Source organism: Gymnodraco acuticeps, unplaced genomic scaffold (genome assembly GCF_902827175.1).
Source record: "Gymnodraco acuticeps unplaced genomic scaffold, fGymAcu1.1, whole genome shotgun sequence".
Classification (NCBI taxonomy): domain Eukaryota; kingdom Metazoa; phylum Chordata; class Actinopteri; order Perciformes; family Bathydraconidae; genus Gymnodraco; species Gymnodraco acuticeps.
This window is the reverse complement of record NW_022990255.1, coordinates 173,707-193,856: the sequence shown is the minus strand read 5'-3', so window position 1 is coordinate 193,856 and position 20,150 is coordinate 173,707. Positions and strand designations below refer to the sequence as shown.

The 20,150-nt window shown below is 40.5% G+C and overlaps 1 protein-coding gene across 1 annotated transcript; it reads left to right on the top strand.

Annotated features, from left to right (window-relative positions):
- Positions 1-1,559: 1,559 nt before the first annotated feature.
- marc1 (mitochondrial amidoxime reducing component 1) lies at positions 1,560-15,913 on the top strand. Its single transcript, XM_034220622.1, has 7 exons — positions 1,560-1,871; positions 5,489-5,659; positions 6,257-6,410; positions 7,797-7,937; positions 12,256-12,317; positions 13,984-14,055; positions 15,602-15,913. The coding sequence occupies exons 1-7, from the start codon at positions 1,621-1,623 to the stop codon at positions 15,726-15,728; spliced, it is 978 nt and encodes a 325-aa protein (XP_034076513.1). The 5' UTR covers positions 1,560-1,620; the 3' UTR covers positions 15,729-15,913.
- The last annotated feature ends 4,237 nt before the right edge of the window (positions 15,914-20,150 follow it).

Here is a 20,150-nt window from a genome sequence, read left to right as displayed (position 1 = left end):
CAGAGGCAAGACACCAGACCAACCAGAGAGTTGAATGGAAATAAACATCTGTCTTATTGGCTGACAGGTACTCGGACTCAGAGCTTTTGAAGATGGACATAAGAAAACATTTTCTTAAAAATGACGACAATTCTCAAGTGGTGGCTCACACAACAACCCCAGAGCCACCACTTGAGCCAAGCAAACAAGGTATGTAAATGTCAGTAAACTTTCAAGTTATGCGAACATGTAAGCAAAGCATAAATTACAGCTACGTTGACGTTACTTTGAATCGCGGGGGTAAGCAAAACCGTTAGCAAGTAGCTATAGCTAGCCAGATATATTAAATAAACACTTTGTCATGTAATCTTCTAAATGTAATGTTTTTTAGCGTTACCTGGTGATTTCATAGAAAGCTCTCTGGGAAATGTTGACTTACTGTTCGACATGAAGCTAGAAGCTAACTTACAGTTGATCCTGAGTCCTGTCAGTTAAAGTGTTTCATAGTTAGCTTAGCTAAGCATCAACCTAGCACTGAAATATATGGATGTTATGTGACAGTATTTCTGAGAAAAAGTCAGCTGAAATGGTGGCATAGTTGCCACTGCTTTACGTATCGACAGCATGTTTGCAGCAGTAAATGTGGCTGTCTGGCCACTGACGTTGCCATAACAACACCTGAATTTAAATGTGCAACCTCTTTTTGTGACAGATTTTTGCATGAAATTATAATTCTTCTGAATGATATTCCTATTGACAGCTAGTTTCTATGTGAACATTATGAGATGGACAGCCAGAGAGAATAAATGAAAAACAGTTATGAAATACTATATGACAGTAAAACAAGAATACAGTTTAAATGGGGAGTTATTTGTAAAATATCCATAAAGAAAAAGAAAATCTGTTTACAGTTCTGTTTCATATGGGTGTTGAGAGATGTATCCATAGATCTCTTAATATTGCTCTCAAAGTGCACCAGATTGATGCTTTTAACTTCAATATTTAAAAAAAAATCTTCCCGGGGGAGCATGCCCCCGGACCCCCCTAGAGGAGGTGAGGACCCCCCTAGAGGATGTTAGGTCCACGGTGTTTACATACTTATTTATACAATATGTGTGCTTATGCTAACATCATAAGACAAAAGTTGGTTCCGTGTTGTGTGTAGTGAGACCACGCTAGAGTGAGGGGGGCCCCCAAGCCAAAGCTCGCTTAGGGCCCCCAAAAGTATAGGGCCGGCCATGGTCATACCTATGCAAATTATAAAGTTGTGTATATTTACAGACTGTTGCAAAAACTAAGAAGCTTATAAACATCAGGTTTAAAACTAAACAATTAAAGATGTTTGAAGTTTTATTTTAGTTATTAATTTGAATTTGTTGTCCCAAAGAGATGCTGATTTGAAATAGTTGTTACATACAGTTACGGCATTTCCTGTTTCTGCCAGAGAGAGGGGAGTTTGTCCCAAAGCTTGCCGCTGTATTTACACATAGACTGTATATATATTTACACCACCTCCATCTGACAGGAGGGAGGTGGGGAGTGTCACTCCGTCACGGAGGGGTAGGGTCGAGGGAGTGGTTTGGGATTGGGCCACAGTGTGAGTTCAGAGTCCGAGGAGAAGCAGCTGTGTTCCCCAGCAACATGGAGCTGAAGACCCTGGCCCTGAAGGCGTTTGCACAAAACAAGCAAGCCGCCCTCCTCATCGGGGGAGCCGGCGTCGCTTTTCTGGGACTCGGCCTCGGTTATAAATACCTGCGAAAGCCAGAAAAACTAGTACGTGTGGGCGTAGTGTCTCAGCTCCTCATTCACCCGCTGAAGTCTGGCAGAGCCGTGTCTGTTCCCCTGGCGGAGTGCCTCCAAATCGGCCTGAAGTTTGGAGAGCTGCAGGATCGGTGAGAGTTAAGAAGTTGGATCTTATGGTGGGATTCTGGATGCAAGTGTGCTGTGGAGAAGCACACTTTGATCTAATTTAAAAGTTGGCATTGAAATGAAAGATGAATTCGCCTTATCAAGTTAAACAAACATTTCAACACTAGTTTTCTGCAGGATCAGTGAGGTTAAAGGTTGATATGTTGTTATTGTTGGTGCATATCATTGCTTAGGAGAGCCACACTTTTGATTTAATGTAGGAATTTGCAAGGTGTAAAGTAACTAAGTACATTTATTTACAAGTAGGCCTACTACTGTACTTAAAGGTGGAGTAGGCTATGTAATTTTGGAGAAACCAGCTCGAGTGCGCTAGAATTTGAAACTACGCAGCCGAAATAAATCCACTTCCTTACAGAGCCCCTCCTCCAACAATATAACAAAAAGTGTTTCTGTACTTTCTTGTACTTGAGTATGTTCATGTTATGCTACTTTATACTTCCAACCCACTACATTTAAAAGGTAGCTAATGTCATTTTACTCCACTACATTTAACTACATTAAACTAGGACTAACTCTTTAAGTCAAATGTCACAAAGGAGTCAAATTATTTAAATATTTTACAAAAAGTCAATCAGAAATGTGTTTGTCAGTACATTTTAACAGTAACCTGCTACTTGATGCAACAATATTATCTAGAAATGTCACATACATAAATATAATTATAATATATATATAATATAATTTACTTTTTATACTTTAAGTACAGTTACTCAAGTAAAGCATCTGAATACTTCTTCCACCACTTAAAAATCACTATATCAAGTTAAACAAACATTTCAACAATATCTTTCGGCAGGATCACTGAGATAATGAGATTTAAAGGTTAATTGTTTCCGGGCAGTGGAAAGTTAGCACTCGAGTTAAGATAAACCTTTATTTGTCCTTGGAGGGAAAATCAGGTGGCATAGCATTAATGGAAATACTTTATTTGACATCTGCACAATAACCATGGAGTTTTGGCAAAGAAAAAGTATCAGGCTCCTCCAACGTACAACATTCTTACCATGCAAAGAAAAAGACATAAAATAAATGAGTGCAGTAGACATAATGGTGCAAGAATTAAAAAAATACATGCATATATGATAAGTTAATCATTCAATTACATACTGCACAGTAGAATAAATACTACTGTAATATGATATACAAATGTGAGTGAGATGAGAGGGAAAAGCTGAGAGGACAGTTTGAGTTCACCCTGCACAAGAAAACTAAGAATACAAAATAAAAATGTTGCCTAAACACACGAGGGTGTCTGGATTCTGCATGGCTCAGTCAATAATCAACATAAACATGTAAATAAGTATTGTAATGGAAATTGTAATGCTCCAATGTCCTATATCCTTTGCCATTACTTCACAGGAGGGTTTAGAGCAGGGGTGTCAAACTCAAGGCCCGGGGGCCAAATCCGGCCTGCGACTTCATTTTCTGTGGCCCCACAAGAGCTCTGAAAGAATATAACATGTTTATTATACGGTTACATGGCGATTTACAGAAGCACATTGCTCAAATTCATTCAGAATTTGACTTTAGGCGCGTTCACACCGGAGTACTTTTCCCCGTACTTTTCTCGTTTAGTTCCGTTAGTAGGCTACCCCTTATGTTGCGTTCACACCAAAAAGAGTACTTAGTGCCGGGAACTTTTACCCCCATTTTCAGTGCCTGCTAGAGAGGTGGTACCAAAAAAGTACCAATTTCTATTGGCTGGGCGAATAGCAAACCACGCCCCGTAAAACTCTGAACGTTTTGTGAAGCTGCCATTGTATTTGTGGCATTAGCATTATTAGCATTAGCCCCGCGCACCAACGGAGAGAGAATAACTTATGGCAACACAAAAAACAACATGGGAGCGGTGGAGATGAGGAGTTGGTACGACAAAGTACTTGGTGTGAAAGCGGCTTGTCACTTTTTTTTCTACACAATGTCACTTTTTTTTCTTCCAAATGTCACTTTTAAAATCATTTTGTGACATTCTCACTGAAGAGACTTGCAATTACTTGCCCTAGAGAAGTTATTACCCTATCAGATAATAATCCAATGCGGAGGCAATCATGTAATATAATGCATTATTTTATCTATAACATATTTATGTATTTTGATGTAGTCTTAAAGTTACAACCGGCCCTTTGAGTGCAACCATAATTCCTATGTGGCCCGTGATTAAATTGAGTTTAACACCCCTGGTTTAGAGTGATCCAGACGCAGACACAAACAGATGATTTTCCGATCCATTGCTGCAGTTTAGAATGATGTTTTATTTAGCATTGTACATACCAAGGTTTAATTACAGTCAATAGTTGTGGTGAGCATCTGCCGGGCTGGTGGAATCGGTGTGCTCTTCTTCCTGTGTCCTCGTCCTTTCCTGTCACCTGTTTTTTGTCTTTTGCCACCAAGTGTTCAAAATAGTATTGCACTATACATATAAATAAAGTAAACTGAGACACCAACAACACCCATAAAATGGCTCCTACAAGTATAAATAGTGATTGTTTTCAGTAGAGCTGTTCTCTGAACTGTCCAACATTATTATAAAATAGACCAACTTTAATTTCTATATTCAAATGCAGCAATCCATGAATGTAGGACAAAGTGGACCAATGGAAATGCTTTTATTTTGTTGCACATTTGGATTAAATTACAATCCTTGCAGATCTTAAAAAAATAAAGATCACGTTGCCTTTTAAGAAATGATTAGGTTACAGGGCAAACGTAACAAAATGAGATGCAGGTAAAACTAAAATATTAAATAATTAAATACAAAACCATAAAAAAACAAACAATAGAAAACTGATAAACAATAACTGATAGGATATAGCTAACAGATAACGGATATATCATAAATTGACTCCTAAATATTTTAATTATCACATCTTACCACAAAGTCATTAGACAAGTTTGGTGTTTTATAACTCACCCATTTTTCCTCAAGGACATGAACTTTAATTATTTTACTCGTTATTTCTTCCCCTTGCAGATTTTTTACATTGTCCAATCATCTATATTATACAGGGGTGTCCAAACTACGGCCTGCGGACCATTTTGAATCGGCCCTCAGCAAATTCAAAAAGTATAATGGAATATGGCCGACAAATGCAACTTGTGCTTGTCTTATATTGTAGTTCATAAATATACATGTAAACATATATTACACAGTAGTATTCATGTGTTAATAAGACCACTTTTCAAATAAATTCAATTAAAGTTGGTAACATTGTCATATCTTAGTTGATAAGAAAAAAGCCCAATGACTTGTTTCCATAACAAGCTTCAAATACACCCTTCCTATTTCTCCTTATTATAATCACTCTGAGGCTTTTGTTGTAAGGGATGAGCTGCCAACACTCACAAGCATCATGTACCTACATTTGATTGATTTTGCTAACTTATAACTGAACTTATGAGGCAAAATACCTCTAGTGAGTGGCCCCGCCCTTCGTTAATTTTTCTGTATGTGGCCCTCAAAAGTTTCGACCCCCCTGATCTCGGACATATGGAGTGAAATAAACATCCAGAAAACTGCAGGGCTTCCTTACAGAACCATGTTTCATGTATGATTCCTTTATTAATGTATGTTTCCCTGCAGACACTGGCTGGTGGTGACGGAGGAAGGTCACATGGTGACGGGCCGACAGCAGCCTCGCCTGGTCCTCCTCTCTCTGACCTGCGAGGACGGCCATGCTTGTTTGAGCGGCCCGGACATGGAGGAGCTGAGATTCCCCGTCAACCAGCCCGACAACAGCGTCATCGACTGCAGGTCCAACAACATGTCTGACTGTCAATACATAACTGTTCATTCAGCTGATGCTTTTAAACAAAGCCCCTTACAATAACTGAATCAGCCAACTCGGAACAGCAAGAAATCCTTCAAGTACATTAGCTTCAAAAGTCAAACAATTTTGAGGGCTTCGTAATAAAAGAGAACTTTTTTCTTTTTTTGTTGGACAACAACGTGATCGACTGCTGGTCCAACATCAGGGTCTAATCGAGTCTGACTCTCAATACATTACAATTTCAAACCAACTTACAATAGGTGCAAACAGCCATGAGGATAACAACTCATTAAAGTACATTTGCTTCAATAAACCAAACCATTTTCTTCGTACAGAAATGATAAGGTTTTTTAATTTAAATATCCGATTCTAATAGCAAAGCTGCAGGCGAAAGTAACAGAAGATGAGAGTTGAGTTATTTGAGTGCTGTCATGTTGTTTCAGCTCAAAACACCTGTTAATTCTGTCATTTTAGGATTTCTAGATCCTATTATTTCCATAATAAAAGATACCACGTTACTGGTACCATATTTGTTATTTTGTCTCCTATGTATGCATTATGTTGTTGTTGTTGTGCTGCAGAGTTTTTGGAGCGGACATCCAGGGTCGGGACTGCGGAGAAGAAACGTCCCGCTGGCTGATCCGGTTCCTGGGGAAGGAGCAGACCTTTCGCCTCGTGCACTTCGAACCCCAGATGAGAGGGAGGCAGTCTGAGCCGCTGCTCCCTCCCTTCGAGGTGAAGTGTGGCTTTGAGTCCCAGATTTTAACGCTTTGACTGAATACCCTTATTTAAGATTATCCATTTATATTCACCTTAATGTCAGCTTTGCGACCGCGTGTTAGGGCCATTGTAGGTAAATAAAAACCTACCTAAAGACAAGTGGGGAATTTTAGGAGCAAAAATCCCAAACTTAGAGCTCACCTATTGTGCAAAATCCACTTCTCCATGTCTCTCCTACATCAACATGTGTCCCCTCTTCTTCATGTCTCTCCTACATCAACATGTGTCCCCTCTTCTTCATGTCTCTCCTACATCAACATGTGTCCCCTCTTCTTCATGTCTCTCCTACATCAACATGTGTCCCCTCTTCTTCATGTCTCTTCTACATCAACATGTGTCCCCTCTTCTTCATGTCTCTTCTACATCAACATGTGTCCCCTCTTCTTCATGTCTCTTCTTCATCAAAATGTGTCCCCTCTGTGGAAAGAGACTCTGAAAGTTTCAGGAACAAAGATTCTCTCTCTTTTTGTCCTGATCCATTTCTATAAAAACCTGTCTGAAAATGAGCTGATCAGATTTTGGCCACTTTGTGATGTCATAACGATTTTTTGGCTCGTGTAAAAAGCATCACCTGAATCTCCTCCTAGAGCACCATTGAGTTCTTTGTAACCAAATCTCTCTCAGAGGGGCGTGGGGAGGGGCTTCTTATTTTCATCTAAAGTAACAGATAGAGAATCAGCACTTTGGAAACAGGGCTGAAACAGAGGGGATTATGGGTAATGCTGCAATGATCTGTTTGGTGTTTCAGCCAATCAGAGACAGGCTCTGGATATATCTGAGACCTGGGATATATTGATGAAGAACAGTATAATAGGGGACCTTTAACAAACAACTTAATTGAATTTTCTCTGAGATAATAAAGTCAAACAAAAACAAAGAACATTCCAAGATGCTTAGACTGAATACTCCTATTTAAGATAGATATCAGCTTTGCGACCGCATGTTAAGGCCATCGTAGGTAAAACAAAGTAACAATTACACAGTCAGGAGAGGAGTGAAATGTTCTGAGAGAAAAAAAGAACTCGATTAAAGTGGTACATTTAGGAGTAAAAATCCCACATTTTTAAAACAACTTACCTGAATTTCCCCAGAGATAATGAAGTCATTAAAGAATGTAGAAAAATCCAAGATTAAGATATTTAGTTTTTACTCAATATCAACCCCTCCTCTGGCTTTGTGGTTTCTTAACAGCCTTGCCATCAAATTAAAACTATATTTGTAAAAAGTTTTGAGAAAAAAAAGAAAATAATGGTTTTCTTTCTGCTTTTTTAAAGCTGTTCACAGTTTGAGTGTTCCCAGAATGTCCCAAGCAGAAGAACAGAGTTTATTTCTCTCCACTAGGTGGCGTACCCGGACGAGGCTCCTGTGATGCTCCTCTCCGAGGCCTCCGTGCAGGATCTGAGCAGCCGGCTGGAGGAAGGCGTCACGACGAAGCGTTTCCGCCCAAACATCGTGATCAGTGACTGTGAAGCCTTCGCTGAGGTGGGTTTCGACATCTGTGAATAAAGCTCTGGGGCCTCATTTATAAACGGTGCGTACGCACAAAAAATAGCGTACGCAAGTTTCTACGCAATGTTTGCGATTCATAAAAAACTAACTTCACGGGAAAATGTGCGGTCCTCCACGCAATCTCTGACCCATGCGTACGCACTAAGCACAAAACCGGGAGAGACGAGAAACTGCGACACCGTTGGCAGAAGGAAGAATGGAGAGAAATATGTGGAAATAATACCATAAATAAAATGTTACCTCTCATTCATCATATATGAAGAATTCATTTTCAAACATTGATTAAAGCCAATCTTAAAATGATTTAACAAACGCCTGTTTGAGACTCCTCAGTGCACACAAACACATAACTTGGAGAAATAAACACAACACATTAGTTGTGTTTCCTTTAACTGGTGGATATAGGGTTGCTGCGGGGGGGTGGTTGAGATGCACAGGCTGCAGTGGAGACGCTGCGCACAGCTGATCGACAGCTGGAACACAAACCACCAAATACAAACAAATAATTCAGATCCAGTCATCATGACTCCACTCCGGGGGGATTCCCCGATCACTTCTTACAGTCTCTCATCAAGGGGGGGTCTCCTGTCCCCGGTACAAACACACTGCCTGAGGAAAGCTATGTGTATTTATTTTGTCATGAACCTTTTTCGGACCACTTATTTATTTATTTTGGTGACGATCCGACCTCCATGCTGCTGCTCTGGTTCAAACTGCATCCACCAAACAATATGATTTATCTCCACCTCCCCAAAATAACCAGAATCTGACACGGTGTGAGATGTCTGTTTTTAGCTGTTCTGTCGTCATTTCCTGCGATCTTCTTCATGAAGTCAGTCAGAATTAATGAATGAATGGGTGTTTATTTGACTATTTATAGGCAAATATGGGCGTTACGTGAATTTGCTTTGTCCCACGTAAGCAACCTTCCCACGCCAATCCTACGCACGGCTTTATAAATGAGGCCCCTGATCCCTCTGAACATAAATCTAAACACACCAAGGCAGTCCTGCAAAGATTAGGGGGTTTTCCTTCTTAAAATATCAGGTTTTTTCCGTCATAAAAGCTCAAGAAATACAGAATATCTGAGAAAACAAATTACATTATTATAAAATAAACTTAATTGGTGAAATTCCAAAGAAACTTCACAGTATATAACGTTAAAAAAAAAGCCTTAATCTGGCATCAATCATTAATATAAAGCAATATAATTCATATTGTATAAAGTATTTAACCTTTTTGTACTTTGTGTATACTTTGACGCTGACACTTGTGTACTTTTTTTTTCACAAGTATTTTTATTGGGCCATCAATCTTAAAACATACAAACTGTTGACATAAGATCACCCGATTTTACATTTTTTTTACAATAAACATGGCATAGTAACCATCCCCCCACCCCCCTACAAAACAAAACCGAAAAGCGTCACAATACGATATAAAAGAGGAGCAAAAATAAGTAAATAAAAAATACAAGAGGATATCATAAAAGCACAGAAATACAAACAATGCACATTGGGCTGCATGACCATTCACACGCCAAAGGAGACAATCACTTATCATTGCCTTATAACCGTCCAGTCTCAAAATAGTAGCTACGGCGTACATTAATGAGTAATAGGATTATCTAATCCCCTAAAGAAGGAATAGAATTAGCAAAAGAGAGAATAGGATCCCAGGTTTTGCTAAATTTATCAGAGCATCCCCTTATACTATACTTAATCTTCTCTAAGTATAAGAAAGACATTAAGTCTTTCAACCACGACTGAGAAGATGGAGGTTTCTGGTCCTTCCACTGCAGTAAAATACGTCTGCGGCTTACAAGTGAAGCAAAAGCAATAACATTGCTCTCCTTGTTAGTGAAACTAGAGAATTCCTCATGGACACCAAAAATAGAAATTGAAGGGCTAGGAGCCACCGGCTTATTGAAGGCCTTCGAGAGTGTATCATAAAAAGAGGACCAGAATGAACCCAGCTTTGGACAGGAGAAAAACATGTGTGTGTGGTTGGCTGGAGAGAGAGAGCATCTATCACACATCTCACTTGTGTCAAACAGTTTGCTAAGTCTAACTTTGGTCAGGTGTGATCTGTGTAGGACCTTAAACTGTGTCAGTCTGGCGCAAGATGTAGAGTTGACTCTGTCTAGGGCCCCCTGCCACCATTCATCTGAAAAGGTAACCCCAAGCACTTCTCCCAGGTGTTCCTAGTCGCTAAAGGAGATGATAATGCTGATAAGATTAACTTCCCCACGGCTGAAATGACTCCACGGACTACAGGGGACAATAGAATTGTATCAACGAGAGAATTAGGCGGTTGATGAGAGAAATTGGGGAAGTTACAACGAGCAAAGTCTCGGATTTGAAAATATCTAAATAACTGAGAGTTTGGAAGGTCAAATGTAGTCTTGAGAATATCAAAGGAGACAAAAATGTTATCAACAAAAAGTTGTTTGAAATAAACCAACCCTTTCTCCTTCCACAAAGAGAAAACTGGGTCCAGAGATGAAGGAAGAAAAATATGATTATTACAAATCAGCATTAGCAGGGAAAGGGAAACCATTTTAAAGTGGCGTCTAAATTGCCTCCAAATCTTTACAGTAGATTGTACAATTGTGTTGGATACGCATTTAGCAGGATATGATTTTAAGGGGGCACAAATTAACGACGATAAAGAGATAGAGCCACAAGACCGCGCTTCCATCTGGCACCAGTCTGTAACGGGGGAGTTGTGCCAAGTGTGAATCTTTTGAATATTGGCCGCCCAATAGTATGCCAGAAGGTTAGGTAGAGCAAGGCCACCATCTTCTTTAGCCCTTTGTAGGACAGAATATTTTATCCTTGGGGTCTTTCCTGCCCAAATAAAAGATGAAATAATCTTGTCTCAGTCCTTAAAAAAAGGTTTGGGGAGGAATAATGGTAAACATTGAAAAAGGAATGAGAATCTGGGAAGCACATTCATTTTGATTGAATTGATTCTACCTACAATCGACAGAGGGAGAGAGTTCCAGCGCTGTAGGTCAGATTTAACCTCCTTCACCAACTTCAAAACGTTATGCTTATGAAGTGAGGGGAGACTATGCGAAATATTAATGCCCAGGTACCAGAAACTAGAGGAGGCCAAATGAAAAGGCAGACTCTGGGCCGGAATCTGTTTTTGCCGCAAGATTAAGAGGGAAGCATTCGCTCTTACTGATGTTCAACTTGTATCCCGAAAAGGAACCAAAACGTCAAGAATCCCATTAATACTGGCCGTAGGGTTCGAGACATAGAGCAGCAAATCATCCGCGTACAGCGAAACCCTGTGTTCAACCCCATTCCTATAGATACCTGTAAAAGCTGGTGAGTTTCTAAGAACGATGGAAAGTGGCTCGATTGCAATTGCAAACAGTAAAGGCGACAGGGGACAGCCTTGGCGGCAACCGCGTTGTAAGGGAAACAATTTGGATTGAGTGGAGTTGGTAGTCACACTAGCTGTAGGAGCACTATACAACAATTGAATCCATGAAATATATCTTTGACCAAAACCAAACTTGTCAAGAGCTGAAAATAAATAACTCCACTCCACTCGGTCAAAAGCCTTCTCCGCATCCATAGAGATTACCATTTCAGCCTCTTGTGTGCTAGACTTAGACATTATAATATTAAGGAGGCGACGAATATTTGAGGACAACTGTCTACCCCTTATGAAGCCAGTTTGATTACCTAAAAGAATGTTTGGTAGACAGGGGTCCAGACGGCTAGCCAGGGTCTTAGCTAATAGCTTTATGTCAGAGTTGAGCAAACTAACAAGTCTCCAGCTGCTACGTTCTGCTGGATCTTTGTTTTTCTTTGGAATGAGTGAAATTGATGCTTGAGTTACGGATGGAGGAAGGGAACCACGCTCTAAGGAGTCGACACTTGTGTACTTTTACCTGAGTAAACTTGTGCATGCTGTACTTTCTTTGTTAATAAACAAATGTGTTGTATTAGCAAGAGGCAGCATTACAGTCCAGTGCTACTTACCTGAGTCGTTATATATCCACTTTAGAAGATAAGATGGATTATTTATCATGAACATCATCGTGTAATGAAAGCAGTCAACCCTACGATATTAACATCCAATTATTTAGTCAAAACTGTAATCAAATCCATCCCTTATCACCTTAAACATCGTCTAACCGATCAGATGAAGGTTTTCCCTCGTGTGTAAGGAGAAACGATCATTTGGTCCTTTTCTCTCGTGACTAATCCCTCACCCTTTTCAGTGTGAGCAGCGCGGACTAAATTTAACTCAAACTGTTTCTCTTTTTCAGGACTCGTGGGTAGATATCCAGATCGGCAGCGTGAGGCTTCAGCGTGTGAAGTCATGTGGACGGTAACTCGGAGGACGCTTCACACAGATTTGAATCACGTTATCCTTTCACCTTATGTAGCCGTTCCTTTTTCCCACTTCCGGTTCAGATGCATGTGTTAGTCCGTAGATCAGGGGGGTCCAAACTTTTTTCACCGAGGGCCACATACACAAAAATATACGAAGGGCTGGGCTGCTCACTGGAGGTATATTGCCTCATAAGTTCAGTTATAAGTTAGCAAAATCAATCACATGTAGGTAAATTATTCTTGATACTTGAAAATGCTTTAAGAAACACAACAGCCTGCATCACAGCTCTCCAGAGGGTTTACTTTATTTAGTTAGCAGCTCATCCCTTATAACAGAAGATTGCTTATGATACGAGGAAATATGAAGGGTTTATTTCAAGGTTGTTAAGAAAAAAGCCCAAATACAAATTTACATATCAACTTAGATTTGTTCACCTATCATGCTATTTTTAGGCAATAGCATAGGTCTCAGATATATAAAAAACATGTCTATGAAGTGTTTTGCTCAAAATACCAAACAGATCTCTCATTCTAGCCATGCCTCATATCCCTCTATTTCACTTCCTGTTTCAAAAGTGCTGATTTGGGGATAAAGCTTTAATAAATTGATCAAAATAAATAGGAGGGGTCTGAGCTCATGCGGGACCCGGCAGCTACTGTCTAAACTAAATGCTGCCGTGATGAAACGCCATATCATGGATCATCAAGGATTCTCTCTGAAACAGTTTGGAGCTCAAAGGCTTTCTCTCTTGCCGGTTATACCACAAGGCGAGTTCCTTTTTACTTCCTGCTTCTTCACACACATGCTCTCCAGTACAGGTTAGCTCTGAGTGTTAGCGATGCTAATGTAAACACCGACCATATTACGTCCAAAACAGTCGGGCATTGTTTCTGATAGCAACGTTTCCGATTGGGCCGTGGGTCCACTTTTCAGATATTACGTCATATCGGACGCAAATCTGGATCAGCTCCGTTGTTCCCCGTTTTTAGAGATTTGGGTACGGAGGAAAAGAGAGAGGGTTTTATTTTCTGACGCTGCGTGAGTTCCCCGACACACCGGGGACACATGTTGATGTAGAAAAGACATCAACAAGTGCATTTTGCGTGATAGGTCCCCTTTAAATGACTGAATTTATTTGAAAAGTTGTCTTAACACATGAATACTACTGTGTAATATATTTGAACATATATATTTAACAAGTACATTATAAGACAAGCACACGTTTCATTTGTGGGCCATATTCCATTATACTTTTTTTTAATTTAAAGATAACGAGTAAAATAATTAAAGTTCATGTCCTTGAGGAAAAATGGGTGAGTTATAAAACACCAAACTTAATGACTTTGTGGTAAGATGTGACAATTAATATATTTACGAGTACATTTTTCAACATGAATACTGTATTTGAACATAATATATTTAAGAAGTACAATATAAGACAAGCAGAAGTGTATTATACTTAAGTCTTTATACTTTTTTAATTTGCTGAGTGAGGGCTGATTCAAAATGGTTCCCAGGCCGTAGTTTGGACACCCCTGGCATTCTTCCGGTTTAGCACGAGCAGCTTTGTGTACATTACTTGCACAACAACAATGAATACAGACCCCTCCACCCTCTGTGAGTGGCTGCAGGATGACATTTGACTTCTGATGTTTTCCAGGTGTGTTTTCACCACCGTTGATCCTGAAACGGGAGTGATCTCCAGGAAGGAGCCTCTGGACACACTGAAAAGGTACAATTCGACTCAAATATTATAAGAGGAAGTGTATTTTTCTAATCACAAATGTTTATCACACTTCAGCATAAATTGGGAACATTTGTATTTCATGTATGGCTGCAATTTAGGATTGTTTTCATTATTGATTAATCATTTAATATATAAAATATCAGTAAATGGTGAATAACGTCCATCCTAGGTTCTCAAAGTTTTGTCCGTCCATATTCACATCATTTGATATAAAACAGAGAAAAGCAGCAATTATCTATATTTCAGACGCTGGAAACAGCATTTTCTTGCATATAACAATTATCTATCCATCCATCTTCTCCCGCTTATCCGTGGTCGGTTCGCGGGGGTAGCAGTTCCAGCAGAGAGCCCCAAACTTTCTTTTCCCTGGTGACATCAACCAGCTCTGACTGGGGGATCCCAAGGCGCTCCCAGGCCAGCGAAGAGATATAATCCCTCCACCTGGTCCTAGGTCTACCCCTTGGTCTCTTCCCAGCTGGACGTGCCTGGAACACCTCCCTAGGGAGGCACCCAGGTCGCATCCTAACTAGGTGCCCGAACCACCTCAACTGGCTCCTTTCGACGCGAAGGAGGAGCGGCTCAACTCCGAGTCCCCCCCTCCAGGATCCTTGCGAGAGTAAAAAGCTGTTCCGTCGTTCCACGACCAGGACGGAATCCGCATTGTTCCTCTTCAATCTGAGGTTTGAGATTGAGGAGGAACAATATAACAGTTAACTTATTACAAATATAGTTGCCGATTATTCTTCTGACAACTTTCTAATTAATTACTTGGCTGATCTGTGCAGCTCTGATTTCATGTAATCCAAATTCAAAGCTTAACATTTGGCTGTTTTTCTCAGTACTGACTTGAACGACTCTTATTTAATTATTTATATGTAGCATCATTGAGTTCTGTGTCATTTTCGATGTATCTAATCTTGTATTATTTTCCTCTCTTTAGTTAATTTAAATGTGGTTTCTTTATCATTAATGAGTTCGGTCAGTCAAACGCACCAAAGTGGACTCTTTCCCTCAAGGAAGTGTATTTCTAAAAACTAAAAGTGGCTTTTTTCCCGTCTGACTTCACACTAAAAGCCTTAAAACTCTTCCTGATTGCATTTCAAACCGGAGAGACGTGATGTAAGGAATACATATGTATTGTTACACGTCATATGAATGAAATGATTGCCATGATAATACAACAGGAGAATGGAATGGTGTTTGGCGATTAGGCCCCGGTTTGCAGGATAATCATTCAGGAGGGAAAGAACCGCTCCGATGAAATCCCCGGGGTCTAGACACTGGTGGTGGTGATGAGTAGGTGGGACCGGTCTGAAGGAGGAAGGTTTAGCTTTGTCCTGGAGGAGACGGGAGGCGAGAGGGGTGGAGGCGGGTTGTCACCTGAAATGACAACTGACAGGGACAATTGGCTGCTGAGGGGTGATGCCCTCGCATTTAATGAAGGGGGAGGGAGCAATAGAGTGACATGTAAGTGACTCATTGTTAGGTCTTCCTAATTTAACTTGCGCTAAAGCTTTCATTTCTTTCACAGCTATCGCCTGTGCAAACCCTCGGACCAGCACATCTACCAAAAGTCTCCTCTGTTCGGGCAGCTGCTCGTGGTGAAGCAGGCGGGGATCCTGCAGGTCGGAGACGTCGTGTACAAGATCAGCCACTGATAACATGATAACTATTAACACTTTCACGGTATAATCACTGTGCTAATCCACACTGAAGAAAGCACTTAGATGCTGTGTGCAAATGAGCCACAGAAATGTTCACTGTCTTTTAATGGTGCTGTGATTCACACACATGAGGTAAAGCTGTTGAAAGTACAGTAACAAACATGTGTTGTTGTTCCATTTGACTGCATACTGTATTCTTTCACACATACGGGTTTTGGGCCGAGGGCGACACCGTACTTCCGGTATCCACCATTTCACACGAGGTGCAAGCAGAATATCATAGTCTATTGCCTTAATCAATATCTAGTCAACTCTAAAATACCACATATATGCATTGGCATGATAATATTATTGTGACAAGTGGGGTATTCACCTGGTGTGATAGACGTAGATGCTGCCAAAATCGACCGAAGGCCACTTTCGAGAGTCGTTTTTCCATACATCTGCAGGCAGTCTGTAACAACCCACACAGCTCTAGTTTACGCTGCTAACGACCTAGAGCACACCCCTCAAGTCCAGAGATGTAATCCGAAGACATGCAGCGATTTCTTCGGTCGTTAATTCAGAAAAAAAACCTACTGCGCTCTGCCTGGCTACGTTAGCTAGCTGTTTATATTTGCACCTCCAGGATATTAGCACCTTCAGGAAAATGGCGTATTTATATATATATATATATATATATATATATATATATATATATATATAGCACGTGTTGCATTGTGGGTAGCTCGTGACGTCACTGTGTGTGAAAGAATATGCGATATCAGTAGTTTTGTAACACTACCGGTGCTTGAATTAAAGAATACTTGAATTGTCATCTCGAGGTTGCTTTGTGTTTCTTTTTGGTTGTTTTGCATCTTTGTGTCTCTTTATCGTAAAGATGCATCTCTTTAGACATTGTAAGTTTCTTCTTTGTCTCTTTCGGCGCTTTTCCACTGCAGGGCCTCGCTCGGCTTAGTACGGTATGGCTAGGCCCGGCTCACTTTATGCTGCGTTTCCATTACAGTTTAGGAACTGGGGCAGTAACTATAGTAACGCAGTGTAGGCGGAGCCGTGACGTTATCTTCAATGTGAACCACAGAAAAACAACATCAGCCGTTAGCTGTTAGCACTCAGAGCTCACAGCTCCTCATATCTGTTCAGAAACTAGACAGAAGTTAAACAAGTACAAACCACAGACTGTCTGTGTCATGGCGAATACAGTCGCTGGTTTATTTATGTCTGTATAGGCCGTTGTTGTGAGTGTGGACGGTCGGAGCATATACTGCGTTAGCTTAGCCAAGCTACATTTAGAAAACATGCATTTTAAAAGGTTTTTCTCTGCCGTCTGTCCGCAGACTCGTCAAAGCATTAATTCATGGTTTTTAATAACCGGTATCAGTATGTTGTTACTTCGGCACCATTTTGAAACGTGTATTACAATTAAATCACGGTCAAATATGTTCATCTTGTTGTAGTTGTGTAGCCCCCTTGCCAGCGATTCTCTCACTAGTTTAGCATACTCAGCCCGGTTGTTGGCCCGGAAAGAACCTCGATTTTGGAGAGCCAGAAAACTGTGAAAAAGTACCCGCTAGCCGGAACTACGCCAAGTGGAAACGTGCCCTTAAACCGCGCTGTAGTGGAAATGCGCCAACATTTGTGTCTCCTGGCTTGTTTTGTGTCTCTTTTTTTGGTTTATTTACATATTTGGTGGATATTTGCATCTTCCTCTGTGCCTCTTTTTGATTGTTGGTGGTGATTTTTGTGTCTCTTTTAGATTATTTTTGTCTCTGGTTGATTTGGGCCTGTGTTTTGCTCCGTTAGTCCCTCTTGCAGGGCCGGCCCTTGGCATAGGCAGTATAGGTGAATGCTAAGGGGGCATCGTCCCATGGGGGGGGGCAACAAATTGAGAAAAAAAAAAAAAGTTAGAAATTAAAAATAAATATTTTTTCTTATTTCATAACAACACAATTTCGGGCAGCAAATTAGTCAGGGCCGGCCCTGCCCTCTTGTGTCTCTTTGTAGTCCTGTGTCTCCTTGCCGTGTATTGTGTCTCCTAGTTGGCCTTTTTGTGTCTCTTTTGCATATTTCTGAGGAGATAATCGCCTTTTTGCATTTTTGTTTAGTAATTCTGTGTCTCTTAAGATGCATCTTTTCAGACATTTTGAGTCCTATATCTCTGTGGTAGTTTTGCGGCTCTTTTTGTCCCTTCTGTGACTTCCCAACAAGAAATACTAGCCTCTCCTCCAGGGCCCCCAAACCTGTGGAGCCCTTGGTCCTCTGCCAAATATCCCTGATCAGTAATCATGCCGTGACTCGGAGGCCCTACAAATTGTACGTTTGTCCCCGACACAGAAAGCTGGCTGCTCATTTTGGGTTCTAATCATTACCTTGGGCTGAAATCTAACATGTAAATCCTGTCACCTACTTCCTCTAAGAGCAGCCTCTTACATGTCAACTTAACTGCAAGGAATTCAACAAAAAAGACACTGAAACACACCCTCTTCATGTTGTGTGTGATTTCACGTGACAGTGAAGAGCTTCTTCAGACGTAAAGTGCCCCCTCTAAGGGTCCAAACTGCCTCAGGTAATGACAAAAACGAGCTGTTGTGTCTCAAACGTAAGAGGAAACAAATGTGTTGAAACACGAAGTTGAAAATCCAAAATGCCTCGCCGTGTGTTTTTATTCCAATCGGGGACGTTTCTGCACAAATGAGTAGTTACGGGGGTCTGTAATTTGCAGGGTCCTTGGTTAAAAGAACGCATAGAGGACACATGTAGACGCACATTTAATATGAGTGCAACCCTGTATATTTACACCTCCTCCACCACTTTAAATAAAGGTGCTAGATGTGAGGAGTGATGTGGGGAAGACCCCCGAAAGTTTCCACACTAGCGTCACCTTAGAGAAATACTTTAATTTCATTCTGCTTTGTTTTGAGACAAAGCTTCACTGAAATCTAACGAGAAGAACAAGACCTGATGATAAAACAACATTATTTCTATTTCTATAATGCAGCCGCAGATGTTATGTCATACTTGTGGGGGAAACTTCTGAAGCAATTGGAAACAGGACTCAGAGGCACGAGGAGAGCTGGAGCTTTGATGGCAAACACTGACGGTTTATTTGGAGCTTCGGCCGGAGAATTGACAAAACCGGTGGTGTGTCACGAGGTGTCACAGCGGTTGCCAAACCAATTCTGAAGAACTCTTTCTGCAGCTCGAGGTTTTAACTAGTTCAGAGTGTAATAATCAACATTCTTCATCAGCGAGACTAAACATTATGGACCCTGAATCTAACTAGAGCTCTCGTCTATAGGAAATAATGTGCGCCAGGGAACCTACGTCCCTGAACAGTAAACTACCTCATGGCGGCTTGTGCTCTTACATCGACTGGCAACAACAATGCGCCCAAGCTGCTGCTCCTCAAGAGAGATAGCAGCAATACCCAAGGCCGTAGACCTATGCCGTGGGAAAGGAGACAGTGAAGAGAGAAAACTATGAACTGGGTCGAAGGTTGAATACTTAAGCAAATTATTCCCTAACAATACTGTGGTATGTTTTTACATCATGCCATGGTATTGTGTGGTGAGTGAATGTCATGTTATAGAAAACGAGTACATTTACTGTATGTCAAGTTATGGAAAAGTACGTTTTTGTCATGGTACTGAGAATCATGGTAAGGAATACGTGTAGGTCATGTTTGATAGAATAGTACATTTATATCATGATTTCCATGTAATTCTAGAGCCTATAAGGTTAACCTTTGCCATGGTGTGATATGCACTGGCTGGTTGAGTTAATGCTATATTTTCTCATAGTACATTATTATCAGTATATTGTATTTTCATTTTAATCGTAGAGGATATAAATCATTCACACCACACTCGACTTGAACTAAAACAAACACAATACAACAAAACAATATACTTTTTTAAAACCCATGTTATACTTGCATGGTAAATGTATGCCATGTCATGGTAGATGTTAAAGTACATGGTACGACTTAAGTTCTTTAAAAGATGTAAAATGTGTCATCATGACATAATGTAGGTTAACAGTTTCACATGAGTAACAAACCAAAACCTTTAAATATGTCCTGGTAGTGAGATTATGTCACGCCATGTTGTGTAATGTCATCCTATGTTAGCGTTATGAAGGCGTTCATGAAGCTTGGGCTAGATCAGTTTCACCAGAATCAAAACCTCAAGTTACAAAAGAGTTGTTTCTTTATATAAAACAACTTAGATCTGAATATTGGCAGCACGGAAACTACATTTAGAGATTTATGAAACCTCAGAGTGGTCAGCATGTCCAGCTGTGATTATATGAGACACAGCGGTTTAAGTCATGATGAGTGGTGAGGAGCTCAATTACAGAGCTACTGTACACACACACACACACACACACACACACACACACACACACACACACACA

What these genes read in the sequence shown, in the direction of transcription:
- marc1 (XM_034220622.1), top strand. Translation starts at nt 1,621, where the DNA reads ATGGAGCTGAAGACCCTGGCCCTGAAGGCGTTTGCACAAAACAAGCAA. An exon ending in TTTGGAGAGCTGCAGGATCG is followed by an intron (nt 1,872 to 5,488) that starts GTGAGAGTTAAG and finishes GTTTCCCTGCAG; the next exon opens with ACACTGGCTGGTGGTGACGG. An exon ending in ACTGTGAAGCCTTCGCTGAG is followed by an intron (nt 7,938 to 12,255) that starts GTGGGTTTCGAC and finishes TCTCTTTTTCAG; the next exon opens with GACTCGTGGGTAGATATCCA.